Source organism: Capricornis sumatraensis, chromosome 1, assembly GCF_032405125.1.
Source record: "Capricornis sumatraensis isolate serow.1 chromosome 1, serow.2, whole genome shotgun sequence".
Taxonomy (NCBI): Eukaryota; Metazoa; Chordata; class Mammalia; order Artiodactyla; family Bovidae; genus Capricornis; species Capricornis sumatraensis.
In genome coordinates this window covers 177,240,516-177,256,408 of record NC_091069.1, presented here as the reverse complement: position 1 = coordinate 177,256,408, position 15,893 = coordinate 177,240,516, and the positions used below count along the sequence as shown (strand labels likewise).

General features: G+C 37.9%; 1 protein-coding gene across 1 annotated transcript in view; it reads left to right on the top strand.

Annotated features, from left to right (window-relative positions):
* The window catches only part of PCYT1A (phosphate cytidylyltransferase 1A, choline), a 47,688-nt gene that overhangs the window by 6,002 nt on the left and 25,793 nt on the right, over positions 1–15,893 (top strand). Inside the window, exon 2 of the mRNA XM_068965305.1 lies at positions 13,115–13,241. Within this exon, the coding sequence (XP_068821406.1) occupies positions 13,125–13,241 (117 nt within the window). The 5' untranslated portion in view covers positions 13,115–13,124. The remainder of the gene's footprint in view (positions 1–13,114; positions 13,242–15,893) is intronic.

Here is a 15,893-nt window from a genome sequence, read left to right as displayed (position 1 = left end):
ATAAATTGCAGTAATCCTGCATCAGAAAGTTATGGTACATGAGGACTTCCCTGGCTAAGACTCCAAGCTCCCTAATTCAGGGGTCCCAGGTTTGATCCCTGGTCAGGGAACTAGATCCCACATGCTGCAACTAAGATCTGGTGCAGCCAAATAAATAGTTGTGTGTTTTTTGTTTTTTTTTTAAGAAAGTTATGGTACAGTTTCTTGAAAAAATTGTATTTCTAGCACGGTCCTCCACATTAGAACTGTTTACATAATCTAGGTAGAGTTTGCTACCAAATTATTAATAAAACTGATTCTTGTTTTCATTTAGAATAGAGTTGGCAGACTTCTTAGGTAAAGGGCCTAATAGTAAATATTCAGCTCTGTGGGTCATACAGTTTCTGTTGCAACTATTCAACTCTGCAGTTGTAGCACAAAAATGGCCATAGGGAGTACATAAGTGAATGAGCATGGCTGTGTTTCAGTAAAACTTTAATTATAAAAACAGACTGTGGGCTATTTTTGACTTGTAAGCTGTAGTTTGCTGACCCTTGCTATAGGAATTCTGTTAGTTCTTGAATCCAGCCCTTCCTCCCACTGTGGGCTAGATATATCCTCCCTCAAGCTTCAAAGGTCTTTACACAAAGGGTGATGTGGCTGCACTGTTATCTGTGGGAAGGCCTGAATGTACAGCAGATGACATGATTAATGCCAGCAGTATTTGATTCACTTTAACCTAGAAGTTCATAGAGCTTGCCTCTTAGAGCACTACTTTATTAAATTCCACAGTGGTAGAAGCAGATAAAGATAACAAATATGAAGTATGCTTGCTCATTTAGCTTTGGAACTGGGCATTGGTATGCCAGTAGAAAATTGCTGTTATTGTTCAGTCACTCAGTTGTGTCTGACTCTGTGACCCCATGGGCTGCAGTGTGCCAGCCTTCCCTGTCCTTCACTATTTCCCAGAGTTTGCTCAAACTCATGTCCATTTAAGTCGATGATGCCATCCAACCATCTAATCCTGAGTATAGGGTTGTATTGAGGGAAGTTATTGTAGGCCCATGGATGAGGGGAAGCAGGAATAGAAGGCAAAGGAAAATTTCTTGTCTCTTTTTTTTTTTTTTTAACTCAGATAGTTCCTATAGTACTCAGTCAAATTTGAGTTAGATTTTTGAAATTTGATGAGTATATATGATTGCAGCTTCTACTATTTAGGTTGTTGCATAGCTTAAGAAGCAGTGTCCATCTCCTCTTTCACCCTGGGATGCTTAGTAAATCTACCAGCAATAAGGAAGTAGAATAGAAGGGGATTGAGTAGGAGTTTCTAAAACTGCACTTCCAGGAGACTTTCATCTTTAAAACACTAGCACATGCACACCAGCATGCAGATGTTGTCTCCTTCAAGACATTCATGTTGGAAAAACACTTGATTAGATTTATCCTCCATATCTCTGTCCTGCCACCCCTTCCCGCTGACACTCATTTCCACTTCTTTTGTGTGCTTCCTTAATAGCAGAGTTGATCTGTCCAAGCAGGCATCTACTGAAACACTGAAGAACAAGGCTAGCAGTGTGTACTGGGAGGTGAGTCAGCAGAAATGGAGCCAGATTTTGTGAATCTGGGTAAAAATCACAGGAGCAGATACTACGTTCTGTATCTTGAAAGCAGTTTGGAGACCCTAAGGCACTTAACTAGCCATGGTGGTGGTAGTGTGGGTATTTATGTCCATATTTAGATTCTGTGTTTGAATGGGGAATTTGAGTGACTAAGATGAAGTGACTTATCTAGGGACTGAATATGTAGCAGTGTTGGAAAAATTACAAATGCTGCATTTTAAATGCCAGCTCTGTTTTCCTCTTTTTTGTTACAGCTTCTTTTGACATATAAACTTTTGGGAAGGATAAACAGCTAAGGAAATAGGTTTTGGCCTACCCTGATGGGCTCAAGAGGGAGGCACTGTATTTTATCTCCAGCTGTTTTCATTCTGACTCAGCTTAATTAATATGGGTGCTGTGGCTGGAAACCAGGGCCTGTCTGCAAATTATTAGGCAATCTCCTGCTGCCCATCCTCATTTCGCTCTTGTACTGTATTGGCTCTGAGGCGGTGCCATCTTTCCCCAGCTCTACTCCCACTGTCAGGTAGATATTAAGGGAGCCACTGTGTGTGTTTTCACTCTGGAATGTAGATATTTAAAGTCTCCTCCTTTTCTGGGGACATCACTCATTTTTACTTGAATAGCATTGCTGCTGCTAAGTCACTTCAGTCGTGTCCGACTCTGTGTGACCCCATAGACGGCAGCCCACCAGGCTCCCCCGTCCCTGGGATTCTCCAGGCAAGAACACTGGAGTGGGTTGCCATTTCCTTCTCCAGTGCATGGAAGTAAAAGTGAAAGGGAAGTCGCTCAGTCGTGTCTGACTCTTAGCGACCCCATGGACTGCAGCCTACCAGGCTCCTCTGTCTGTGGGATTTTCCAGGCAAGAGTACTGGAGTGGGGTGCCATTTGATTACAAAGGGACAGTTATCATAAACAGAAAGTTTGGGAAGTATTGTTCCTCATTATTAGAGATATTCAGTGATTACTGGGCAGTTGTGAGTATAATAAAGGTGGTATAGTTTTAGGTAAAGCTTAGTTTCAGTATAATGAACTGAAAAGCCAGCATGTATTTGCTACCCTCAGTACACTCTCATCTTCTCACATACCTTTTCTCGATATATTCTGGCAAATTCGATATGTTCTGGCAGCCGTCTATTGGAACTTTAGGGAAACGGGGGGTAATTTTTTTCATCAGGCACTAGTTATTAAATTTTTCTATATACTTTCAAGGTGTGTAAGTTAGTAGATATGAGGAACATGGAGATGGTCTAAGAGAGCCAGTGAAAAATGAAAAACATGGCAACCTATAAAGTCAAAGTTTAAAATAGTTTTAGTAATAGTTCTAGAGGAAAGGCATGAGAGTTAATCTCTTTGTAATTTCTAAATTCTTTTAGGCTTATTATTATGGAATGTCTGGGGTCTTGGTGCTTTCTACCTCCAAAAAAAGTGGAAAGATATAGAAGTATTTTACATTATAAAATAAAAAATATTAGCTGTATTTGTTCTAAATCCAAAGGATCTTTAGCCTTTGGTTTGTCTGATGCATAATCTTCAGTTTAAAGTATAGTGTAAAATACAGGATAGGACATAAAAGTCATCTTTGGGAAATAAAAGAACTATATGTAAGCAGATAAGGAAAAATACTTTTGACAGGATGAGAGCTTTATTTTACCATCTTTGATACACTTCTAAATTGACAAGTATTTGACATCTTTCCATCAAAACAAAATACTAAGATGTGTAGTGTTTTTCAGAATTTCAAAGGAGTTTTTTTTTTTAATTTATTCAAATAGTTATTGAGCATCTGCTGTGTGCTAGGGCTCATTGCCAGGTATTGGATGCATCAATTATGATTTTGTGGTTCTAAGTGATAAGAAACCCAACCTACCTGAGTTTCAGCAAAAAGGGAAGTTCACTGGATGGCAGAATTAGGCAATTCAGAATCTGGCTTCTCTCCATCATCATCATTGCTTTCTCTGTGTTGTCTACTTTGAGAAAGACTCTTCCTGTTTATAGGTTGACTGCTAGATTGTCATAGATGGTTCCTAGAGTTGTATCTCCAGGTTTAAATTCACAAATCTTTGTCCAAGCATTCCCATCTGACAAGTCCTGGGATTCACGCTGATTGGACTATCTTAGGTCACCTATCGCTGCCTTTCCCACAGACCTCTTCCCCAGTCTGTGGCCTGGGAGAGTGATGTGCTAATTGGTTCAAGTTAGGCCTGTGGTATCTGATGGCATGTGGTATGAAGGGTGAAGATCACACAGGTCAAGTGATACTGACTCTCCAAATGAAAATGGTCCCTGTCCAGAGCAGGAGATTGCACAGTGGAAAGACAAACAACATTTGGGAGTTTGTTTTCTAATCTCTCATTTGATCCTTACCATAACTTAGACATTAAGTACGTTTTATTAGAAAGTTCCTTAATCTCATGAAGAATCTCTTAGGGTCAATGCATTCACCTTAACTTAGAGTTAAGGTACAAGGAGGAGCTAAAAAATATTTTTTTGACTAAAGTTTTTTTGGGGGGGGGCGGCTAGGCCACACGATTTGTGGGATTTTAGTTCCTTGACCAGGGATCGAACCTGTGCCCCCTGCAGCAGAAGCATGAATCCACTGAACCGCCAGGAAGTGCCTGGGAGCAGCTAGAATTAACTCCCCCTATACGTGATGTGATTTGTGGTCTAGTGCATCCTCTACTGTTCTACTCTAGCCCAAACCAAAACCTAAGTAGTCTGTCAGTGATATGCCCAGTAAGGAGTTCAGTCTTTATGAAAGATGAAATTAAATTCCTGCCTGGCACAGTGTAGTGCGTGGCGAGGGTGGAAGAAGTGTTTTTGTTTAAATTCAGGTATGACTTTTATACACTAGGTAACATAATGTTGTCATTAAGTGCACAGATCTAGAGCCGGAATGCCTTGGTTCAAATCCTGTTTTTGCCCTGTCCCAGACGTATCATCTCAGTCAAGTCATTTAACCCAGCTGTGCCTCAATTTCTTCATCTGCAAAATAGAGTTAATAATATTATCTACCTCATAAGATTGTTGTTATTTAATATATACAAAATTATTTAATATATACAAAAGGTTTAGGGACTTCCCTAGTGGTCCAGTGGCTTAAACTTCATGCTTCTAGTGGAGGGGGCCCAGGTTCGATCCATGGTCAAGGAACTAGATCCCACGTGCTGCAAGAGTTCATATGCCACAACTAAGAGATCCCACATGCTGCAGTGGAAATCAAAGATTCTGTGTACTGCAACGAAATAAATAAAAAATGTTTTAAAAATATATAATGTATGCAAAAGGTTTATAACTTTCTGGCACATAGAAAGTACTCTGTGTTAGTTTTGAATACATGCATGCTAAGTCACTTCAGTCATATCCTACTCTTTGTTACCTATGGACTGTATCCCTCCAGGCTCCTCGGTCCAAGGGATTCTCCAAGCAAGAATACTGGAGTGTGTTGCCATTCCCTTCTCCAGGGGATCTTCCCAACCCAGGGATCGAACCCGTGTCTCTTAGGTCTCCTGCATTGGCAGGCGAGTTCTTTACAACTAGCGCCATCTGGGAAGTCCACATTAGCTATAATTTTTATCATCACTGTTATCATAATCTTTGGGGCAGTGATAGAGAAATGTGAATTATGTGATAGTACAATGAAACAGGTTTATGTCTGAATACTGTAATCATTATTGTAATCATTACAGTCTAATACTATAATCACTAAGAATTCTAAATATATTTTTTATTCTGTTTTCTTAAGATAAACTCTCATGTGTTTTATATTGTCCTAATGTAGAGTATTATGAGTGGGTCTCAATGAGGAGAAAGGGTTCTAGTGGTATGTTACATTGGTATATGGTGACATCTATTCTGATCAGTATTTTCAGTACTAATGTGGATAGAGACGTAAAAACCATGCTTTTCAAGTTTATAGGTTACATAAAATTGTGACCGCAAAATGATACATGGCAGTCACAATTTGAAGTTATTTTAACAGATTAGAACAAACAGATCAATCAAGATGGACTTTTGTAAAGCAATTATCCTTCAATAAAAAAAATTTTTTAAAGATAGACTTTAACAGGATTATGACCAATAAAATGAATACGTATATTTCTATACATTCTTTGCTTAAAAATTTTTTAAAGATAGACTTTAACAGGATTATGACCAATAAAATGAATACGTATATTTCTATACATTCTTTGCTTGAATGACCTGGTATGCTAAAATGAAATGCCTCCTAAGGTCACCTAGTCCCTTTTCAGATACTCTCATTTCTCAAAAGTATTTTATTATGTTTAGTTAAAATTTGTGTCTCTGCATCCTCCAACTAGTGATTCATTTTCTGTTATCTAGAGTGTCTCAGAGTAAGTGTCTGCCCTATTCAACATGACAGGCATTCAGATATTTAGAGATAGGTATTAGGTACCTTCTTGTATAGTAAGTACAGTGTCATATTTTACCATATACTGTAGTGGTTAAGAATATGCAGTCTGCAGCCAGGCTGACTGAATTTGATTCCTAGCACCACTTACTAGTTGTGTGACTTTTATTTTCTGCACCTCAGTTTCAATAGTGATAAAAATAATACATGTATGTCAGAGAGTTGTGAATGTTAAGAGAGTTTTAATATTAAAAAAAATTTTGACATACAGGTGTTCTATAAATACTGACAGTAGTAGTAGTAATAATATTTTTTTCTTCATCATTGCTTTACATCAGACTCTAGAAGAGTTCTTGCTACAACAATGATTCTTTAATGGGGTAGGGATAGAATGGGGAAGATGCAGCGAGCATACCTCATTTTATCATAATTTTACATGAAAAGTACACTTTTCACAGTTGTAATCATGGAGGAAAACTTGACAAAATCTTTTGACTATAGAGGTTACATAGGAAATAGACAAAGGCAGATGATGGCAACTACTACTACTATGAAATAATAATAGTAGCTGATGTTTACAAAGTAATGCTCAAAATTCTCTAAGCCAGGCTTCAGCAATACGTGAACTGTGAACTTCCAGATGTTCACGCTGGTTTTAGAAAAGGCAGAGGAACCAGAGATCAAATTGCCAACATCTGCTGGATTATGGAAAAAGCAAGAGAGTTCCAGAAAAACATCTATTTTTGCTGACTGTGTGGATCACAATAAACTGTGGAAAATACTGAAAGAGATGGGAATACCAGACCACCTGACCAGCCTCTTGAGAAACCTATATGCAGGTTAGGAAGCAACAGTTAGAACTGGACGTGGAACAACAGACTGGTCCCAAATAGGAAAAGGAGTACATCAAAGCTGTATATTGTCACCCTGCTTATTTAACTTATGCAGAGTACATCATGAGCAACGCTGGATTAGAAGAAACACAAGCTGGAATCCAGATTGCCAGGAGAAATATCAATCACCTCAGATATGCAGATGACATCACCCTTATGGCAGAAAGTGAAGAAGAACTAAAGAGCCTCTTGATGAAAGTGAAAGAGGAGAGTGAAAAAGTTGTCTTAAAGCTCAACATTCAGAAAACGAAGATCATGACATCTGGTCCCATCACTTCATGGCAAATGGATGGGGAAACAGTGGAAAGTGGCTGACTTTATTTTTCTGGGCTCCAAAATCACTGCAGATGGTGATTACAGCTATGAAATTAAAAGATGCTTACTCCTCGAAGGAAAGTTATGACCAACTTAGACAGTATATTCAAAAGCAGAGACATTACTTTGCCGACTAAGGTCCATCTAGTCAAGGCTATGGTTTTTCCAGTGTTCATGTATGGATGAGAGCTGGACTATAAAGAAAGCTGACACCAAAGAATTGATGCTTTTAAACTGTGGTGTTGGAGAAGACTCTTGAGAGTCCCTTGGACTGCAAGGAGATCCAACCAGTCCATCCTAAAGGAGATCAGTCCTGGGTGTTCATTGGAGGGACTGATGTTGAAGCTGAAACTCCAATACTTTGGCCACCTGATGCAAAGAACTGACTTGTTGGAAAAGACCCTGATGCTGGGAAAGATTGAGGGCAGGAGGAGAAGGGGACGACAGAGGATGAGATGGCTGGTTGGCATCACTGACTCGATGGACGTGAGTCTGAATGAACTCTGGGAATTGGTGATGGACAGGGAGGCCTGGGGTGCTGCAGTTCGTGGGGTCGTGAAGAGTCGGACATGACTGAGCGACTGAACTGAACTGATGTTTACAGGCACATACTGTGTACACAGACATTGAGCTAAGGCTTTACATAGATTATTCCTTTTAAACCTAATTTGTTAGATGATGAAACTAAGACTTGGAGAGATAAAGAATTTTCCAAAATTTTCATGGCTAGTAAGTGGTAGAAATGGACTTCATACTTACGTAATATGATTTTAGGGTCTCATCTCTTTTTATCACTGCAGTATGCAAACAGTGTAAGGTTAAAGATTTTTGCTTTTCTCAAAATGGAACATGAATAAAAAAACTATTGAGAAATGCTGCCTTAGACATTTGGTTAGAGGTGTTTATATAAGTCAGACAGACAGATTTTATTGAAGAATGTATTTGCTCAACTGAAATATAGGTAAAATATGTTAGTATTACTATTATTTACCAATGGGCTTTATAATGTGTCAATACTAATGCTAATGGTTGCCGTGATTCTTACTTTGTTCATAAATTTTACATTAGCTTTAAATAGCTAATCAGATATTCTTTCTCCTGCTTCAAGTTCTCTCTCTGATACGTGTGGTTTTTTTAATCTAGTGGAATAGATTCAGTGTCACAGTATGTAGTGACCCCACATATCAGTTTGACTTTAGAATATCTTTAGAACTTCCCTTGTGGTCCATTGGTTATGAATCCACCTGCCAGTGCAGGGGACATGGGTTCAATCCCTGGTCCAGGAAGATACCGCTGAGCCCACACGCTCTAGAGCTCTTGCTCTGCAACAAGAGAAGCCACCACAATGAGAAGCCTGCGTACCACAACTAGAGAAAGCCCTTGCACAGCAACAAAAACCCAGCACACACAAAAGGAAACCAAAAAAAGACTGGATGTCTTAAACTAAAAGAAATTTTAAAAAACTTTGAAATCACAATGGCAGTATTTACCTACTTTGCTTCTTTCTAATATGATGATATCTACCATGTGTTTGGCTGGTTAAGTTGAATCATACAACTTAAACATACAACATGATTCAGTACTTCAAGAATTAAGCAGTTAAAACGAGAGCAGAATTTGTTATGTATATTTTACCACAATGTAAACAAAACAAATAAACAAAAAGCAAAGCAAAATCAGAGTGGAGAAGGACAGATGGATTATAAAGTGGTATGAGGAAACGAGAGTGAATGGTATGTTTATCTTAATTTTGATGATTTCACAAGGGTATAATGTTAAAACTCATTAAATTATGCACTTTAAGTATACATTTATTGTATGTCAATTATATGTCATTCAGTAAAGCTGAAAAAATATAGCCCACGTATCCCCTCTGCCCCCGACCCTTGTACACATGGAGCAAAGACTTCTGAGAAGTTCCTATAAAGATATCTTTGGATGTGTTAAGTATTATTCTATTAAACTTTAAGAAATTTTAACTTGAAGTCATGGAAAGTAACTGGTGAGAATATGGCATGACATTTATCCCCTTGATTTATTATGGCATCCTTAAAACTCTACTTTGTAACATGAAGGAAATGTACAGGTGACTTAAACGCCACCTATTTGTAATGTCAGAAGAGAGAGGAACAGAGAAATAAAGAATTTTTTTATTGCTTAAGTTGAAAGCTTGTCAGGAAATCCTAGTAAAACTTTTCTGACAGGAAGGATCTGTACAGCTTGCAAATCAGGCAGCTTTGGAATCAGGCCAATAACCATGTCAGTTCTATTTGATTGGTCCTTGGACCTTGCTACTTTCAGTATCTGACCTTTTTATTTCACAGTTCATTTAGGCTGGTCTGACTTAAGCTTGCAAAAACTTAAGGAACCTATGCTATGGAAAGAATGTTCTTAATTTAAGGAAGCAGCAGCAGTAATGATGAGACAGTTTCTTTTACTAAAAATTCGTGGATTTCTGGGAGACAGCATTCTGGTTTTCCCACTTAATAGCTGTGTGACCTCTGAATAGGTTGCTTAACCTCCCTGATCCTTAGTTTTCTCACTTGTATATTGGAACTAAAAATACCTGCTTCTCAGATTATATGGGTTAAATGAGAATAATGTATATAAAGTAACCAGCACAGTGTCTGTCACTGGTAATATTGAAGAAAAATAGTCATTATTATGATTGTTGCTGTTACTATCTTACCTCCTTGCAACACATTTAGATTGCTAACACATACTTCTTAGAATATATGTATCATCTACACTGATTCAGAGTTAGGAAGGAGAGAGGATCTATTTTTAGAGATCCCAAAAGACAACCTTTGATGAGGGCCTGTCTGTGTAGAAAATGATTATTGGACATTAAAAAAATATACATTTATTAGGCTTGTATTGGTCTTAGTTGAGGCATGCGGGGTCTTCATTGCAGTATGTGGGCTTCTCTTGTTGAGGCCCTTGGCCCTAGTAGTTGGCTGCTCCAGCTCAGTTGTCCCGTGGCATGTGCGATCTTAGTTCCCCAACCAGGGATCAAACACTCTTCCCCTCCATTGGAAGGCAGATTATTAAGCACTGGACCACCAGGCAAGTCCCCAAGCATGTTTAAAAGTAAACTTTTTACCTTGAAAAAAAAAATAAAACTTTCAAAAAAGGAATATTAAAATGAATCCCTTTATGACCCACTCAGTTTCATGTGGGCTTCCCTGGTGGCTCAGCGGTAAAGAATCCACCTGCAGTGCAGGAGATGCAGGAGACATGGGGAAGATCCCTGGGTGGGAAGATCCCCTGGAGGGGGGCATGGCAACCCACTCCAGTATTCTTGCCTGGAGAATCCCATGGACAGAGGAGCCTGGTGGGCTACAGTCCATAGGATTGCAGAGCCAGACACAACTGAAGCAACTGAGCACGCACTCACACAGCTTCATACACTGATGAAATTTTGCCTTATTTGCTTTAGCTTTTTGTATGTAATATAAATTTTTTTTTCTTTTTTTGCTAAGGATAAGTTGCAGTGATCAGAGATCATAACCCTTTGTCCCTAGATACTTCAGCATTAAAAAAAAGGACAGTCTTTTGCGTAACACTGTAATTATCAACTTCAGGAAGTTAATTTTAACATTGATGCATACTGTTATCTGATACAACCCATATTTTAATTTTACTGGTTGTCCTAATAACTATCTTTTATAACGATTTCTCCCCCAGTCTAGAATTATGCATTACATTTAGTTGTCATTTCTTTGGTCTTTTAACCTGGAACAGTCCTTCAGCCTTTCATTGTTTTTCATGATTGACATTTTTTTTGAAGAATACAGGCTTGTTTTGTAGAACGTCTTTTAGTTGAAGTTTGTCTAATTGTTCCTCATAAATACATACAAGGTTATGTGTTTTTGGCAGATAATATGACCCCAGTGCCTTGTATCAGGAAGCATTATTGGTGATGTTAATTAGCTTTAATTATTTAGGTAAGAGGTTTTTTTTTTCACTTTAAAAGGTAACTTGCTTTACTGTGTAATTAATAAGTCATTGATGGAGAGAGAGTTTGAAACTGTGTAAACTCCTGTTCCCAAACAAAATTTCCCCCGGTGGTTTTAGAATCTTAAGGAGCATTTTTATATCATAAATGCGGTTTCCTTACCTTGATTGAAGAAGTCTGCTTGAGGAAATAGCTTTTACTGTAAAAATTATAATACCTTGTACACAGTACATATCAATATTATTGACTGCCTGATCTTTGAGCTACTTGACACCATTTGCTGATTATATTTCTCATAATGGATTTTGTCTGCCTGCTCTGAGAATTTAACAGATATTTGCAGCAAAATCTTATTGTTTGCAAATTAGAGACTGTCATTAATTGGACTGATTAGGCGTTCTTAGCAGGCCACTCAGATCAGGAAGATGAGAGTAGTAAATCTGAATTCTCGGTATTTGAAAAGAATAATTAATAACAATCATGAAAATCACTTATCATCATCACTGGAAAAACTTATTAAATATATAATTCGCTCCTTCCTTTTTATTTTAATTTGTGATGAAAGGACATTTGAATTTGAATATGTGATGAAAGGAAGTTTCTGGGTGGTATTCATCTTTCACTTTAGACTCTGACATTTTTTTCATATCAGGCTAAGACTAGCCGTGACTCATGAGGTGTCTCCTTCAATCTCTAAGAATTAGGTCAGGTTTCTTGTAGATCTTGTCATATTGCTCTTTGGAGTTTAGCCAGAGGAAAGAAAATAAGGCATGATTGCAATTCTTTAAATAAATATCTTATTCAGGAGGGCTTATTAGAGGCAGAGTAGAAAGTCCTCATTCTGTCTAGTATTTTGTTTTGTTTACCACTTGTGTTCTGAGGATCTTTTTTCCATCTGTCATTATATCTTGGACAGAGGTGGCAGTTGATCATTGAAGTTCCTCTCTCTCCAATTCCTGGCTGATACCTAAAATTTTATCATTATCAAGAAATCAATTTATTTGTGAAAATTATGTCACCTAAACATAAAACATCAAATATTCAGAACTTTTCTGTAATAGTTGCTAAATGTTTTCTTCTAAATGAGACAATAAATAAATTTTCCTTGGGGGAAGAAGCCTGGGTGAGATTTTAGTAGTTGGGGATTGTGAACAAGTTTAAGGTGCTAAGACTCTAAAAGAGGAAGGGAAAATGAGTATTGAAAAAGGAAAAGGAAAGATTTAAAAGATACAAGTATGTTTGTTGTTTAGTTTCTAAGTTGTGTCTGACTCTGAGACCCCCTGGGCTGTAACAGCTTGCCAAGCTCCGCTATCTGTGGGATTTCCCAGTCAGGAATATTGGGGTGGGTTGCCATTTCCTTCTCTAGGCATCTTCCCAAATCAAGGATCAAACCCGAGTCTCCTGCATTAGCAGGCAGATTATTTACTGCTGAGCTACCAGAGAAGCTCACAAGTATACTTCCTCTACAATTTTCATACCTCTAACTCTGGACAAGTAGTCTTTGAAATATACAGAGCATTTAGAGTTAAGAAATCCAGACTTTGTTAACCAGTAAATGCTAATGGCCATCTTTTTTTCTTTTATAAAAAAGACTCTTTTCTCCATCTGTACCAAAGACATACCTTTCACATTTCCTTGCACCTGTCGGACCTCTAGGTCTCCTAGGGATGTGATGTAAGAGTAGTGAAAGTCTGTAGAACTAACTTTCTCAGCCAAGTTCTTCCAGTGTTTTGCATGCAGTCAGGGTATGAAATAAATAGTATTGTTTGTGCAGTAGTTTCCAAGGTCCAGGTGATTAATTGTGGCCATTGTTCCACAGAGAGGCATTTCAGTGTTTCTACTAGAGCCTGGTTTTTGTGACACTTTGCTCTTTTTTATCAGATGCATTTGGTTCATCTTTGTGAAGTGTGTGCTTTGCCCTGTCATTGAGAAATTTTTCTCCCCAGTGAGAAAAAAAATTCTTTTCACTTTCTATGACCAGCTAAAAGAAGATGGATGCACAGAATTCAGCCAAAGTCAACACAAGGAAGAGGAGGAAAGAGACACTTGGACCCAATGGGGCAACAGAAGAAGATGGAATTCCTTCAAAAATGCCACGCTGTGCAATTGTAAGTAAGGAAGAGAATTCTTTGTTGAACTCTTAACCTTGCAGGGGGAAGGTAGAAAGTGATATAACACTGATGATATCAATATTACTTCTTATCAAGTCTTCTTAAATAATGAAGGAGTAGTAAGTGTGAATAGTGACTTTCCAACAGTTGTTGGAAATCTTATGCAGATTATAATTCAGAGTTCAGTTGTAAGAACTTTACACTGGAATTGAAAAAAAGAATGTTAGGAAAACTTGGAGTTTGTATGTATATTAGGCCAAAAATGGTAAAATTCAAACTAATGAAATAGAGAAATTGTAGCTCCAGACAGTGATCTGATCTTGGTATCATCTCTTGTTTAGTTTTCTGTGTCTTACTGTCTATTCTATCACTGCTCCACTCCATTACTAATTATATCTTAGATGAGAACCTTTCTACTACTGCCTACCTTATGTTCCTTTATCTCTGAAGTGTTATCTTTGTATTTCCTAACCACTTAAAAACATTTGATGAAAGACTGCTTTCCAAACTTTTCATCCTGCCTCAGGTTGGTACCCTTCCCCTGGAAAGCATATCAAAGAATATTTATAGATAATTGGAGTTATTATTGGTACACAGTGTTATTATGAAATCCATGTTTTAAAATCCCAGTAACAGAATTACATGTTTCTGTACTTTTGTACCTATATTAACCACTAGCCATTGATCAAACTGCAGTTTCCACTGGTTACTTTTGGAGCTTCATAACCCAGAAGGAAAAAATTTCTACTCTGACATAAGTAACAGTTGTTCCAAGCCAAAATACTATCTTGAGCAGTAAAAGCAACTGGACTTCACAAATGGGAGGTTTCTGCTCCAGGACTGATGTTAATGATGATGCTGAGGGCAAGTGTGTTCATTTCCTGTTTCTCTGTAACAAATTACCACAAATTTAATGAATGGCCTAAAACAATACAGATATATTATCTTATAGTTTTGGGGATTAGAAGTCTGAAATGGGTCTCAGAAAGCCAAAGTCAAGTGTTGGTAGGGCTGGAGGTTCTAGGGGAGAACTGTTTCCTTATATTTTCCAGCTTCTAGAGGGTGCCCATATTGCTTTGCTCAGGGCACCAACTAGCAGTCACTACACTCTGACCACTGCTTCTGTCATCACATCTCCTTCTGAATCTCTTGCCTCATTCTTTCACTTGTGAAGACTTGTGATTACATTGGATAGACGTACTTAGCTATTCCAGGACAATCTATCTCAAAATCCTTAAATCACATTTGCAAAGCCTATGTTGCCATGTAAGATAGCATAGTCACAGGTTCGAGAACATAACATGTACACATCCTTAGGAGAACGTTATTCTTTATACCACAGCAGGTAAACTCAGAAAATGACTCAGCAGTCAACAAAACAGGGCATTGTTAATTTCTGAATGTTTCTTAGAGAATTCAGGTTAAGGAGGTGGTGGTAGCCACAAATTCAGCATTCTCACTTGTAGGGACAAGCTATAACCAAGAAGGTAATACTCTGAGCTGATCACCATAGCCAGGAATAGACCTAAGAAGATGAATCTTAGTGAGTTAAATCTTAGAAGAGTTAAATCTCTTGGTTTTTAGAATCTGAGGAATCTCAGTGTTTTTAGTTACTCTGCTTCATATATTCATGTCACAAATCAGTAATGGCTTGCTACCTATTTCACGTTCCTCTCTGGTATACACTGGCTATTTATCAAGGGTTAATGAGCAAAGATTCACTCACCCAACAGGCTGGACTGACTCTAATGAGGAGTATCTGCTAAATAAACTTGTGTGTAATCTCTGCTGTACACATATGCTTTCTGTCTCTGAATCTCTTTCAACTCTGTAGAAAAAACAAGATTTTTTTCTTTTTTTCTTTACCGAGATCATAAATCTACCCATTTAAACTGTACAACTCAGTGGTTTTTAATATATTCATAGAGTTGTGCTACCATCACCACAACCAATTTTAGAATATTCTTATCCCTGAAATAAGCCCCATACCCATTAACAGTCACTTCCCATTTCCTCCCAAGCTCTCACCTCTAGAAGCCACTAATCTGTATTATTCCTATAGATTTGCCTATTCTGGATATTGCAGGCAAATGGCAATACACAATAGCTGATCTTTTGTGGCTGGCTTCTTTTACTGAATGTGTTTTCATGATTCATTAATGTGGCATATTCAGTACTTAATTTGTTTTTATTGACAAGTAACATTCCATTGTATATCACACACCACATTTTATTTATCCTCTCATTAGTTGATATTTGGGTTGAACAAACAAGATTTTATGACTTACATTGTGCCTGCATGGCAGTGGTTACTGGTAGTGTTAAATAAGACCTTCCCTTTGAGAGATGTGAACATATTATAGAGCTCTGTAACTCAGATCTCAACTAGCTTTAAAAAAAAGTGCTTTCCTTGAGAGCAGGGCAAGGAATAGGATGTGTCACCAAGTATTTGGTAGCTGGGTTTGTAGGTCATGATAGAATGGATAAAAAGGAGAGAAAAGAATTAAGGAGGAAAAATTAAAGGATAACTTTATGGCTAGTTTGTCTTTAAGTATAAAGAATTTGTGCTTCCTGGGTGGCTCAGTGATAAAGAATCTGCCTGCCAAGCAGGAGACATGGGTTTGATCCCTGAGTCAGAAGATTCCCTGG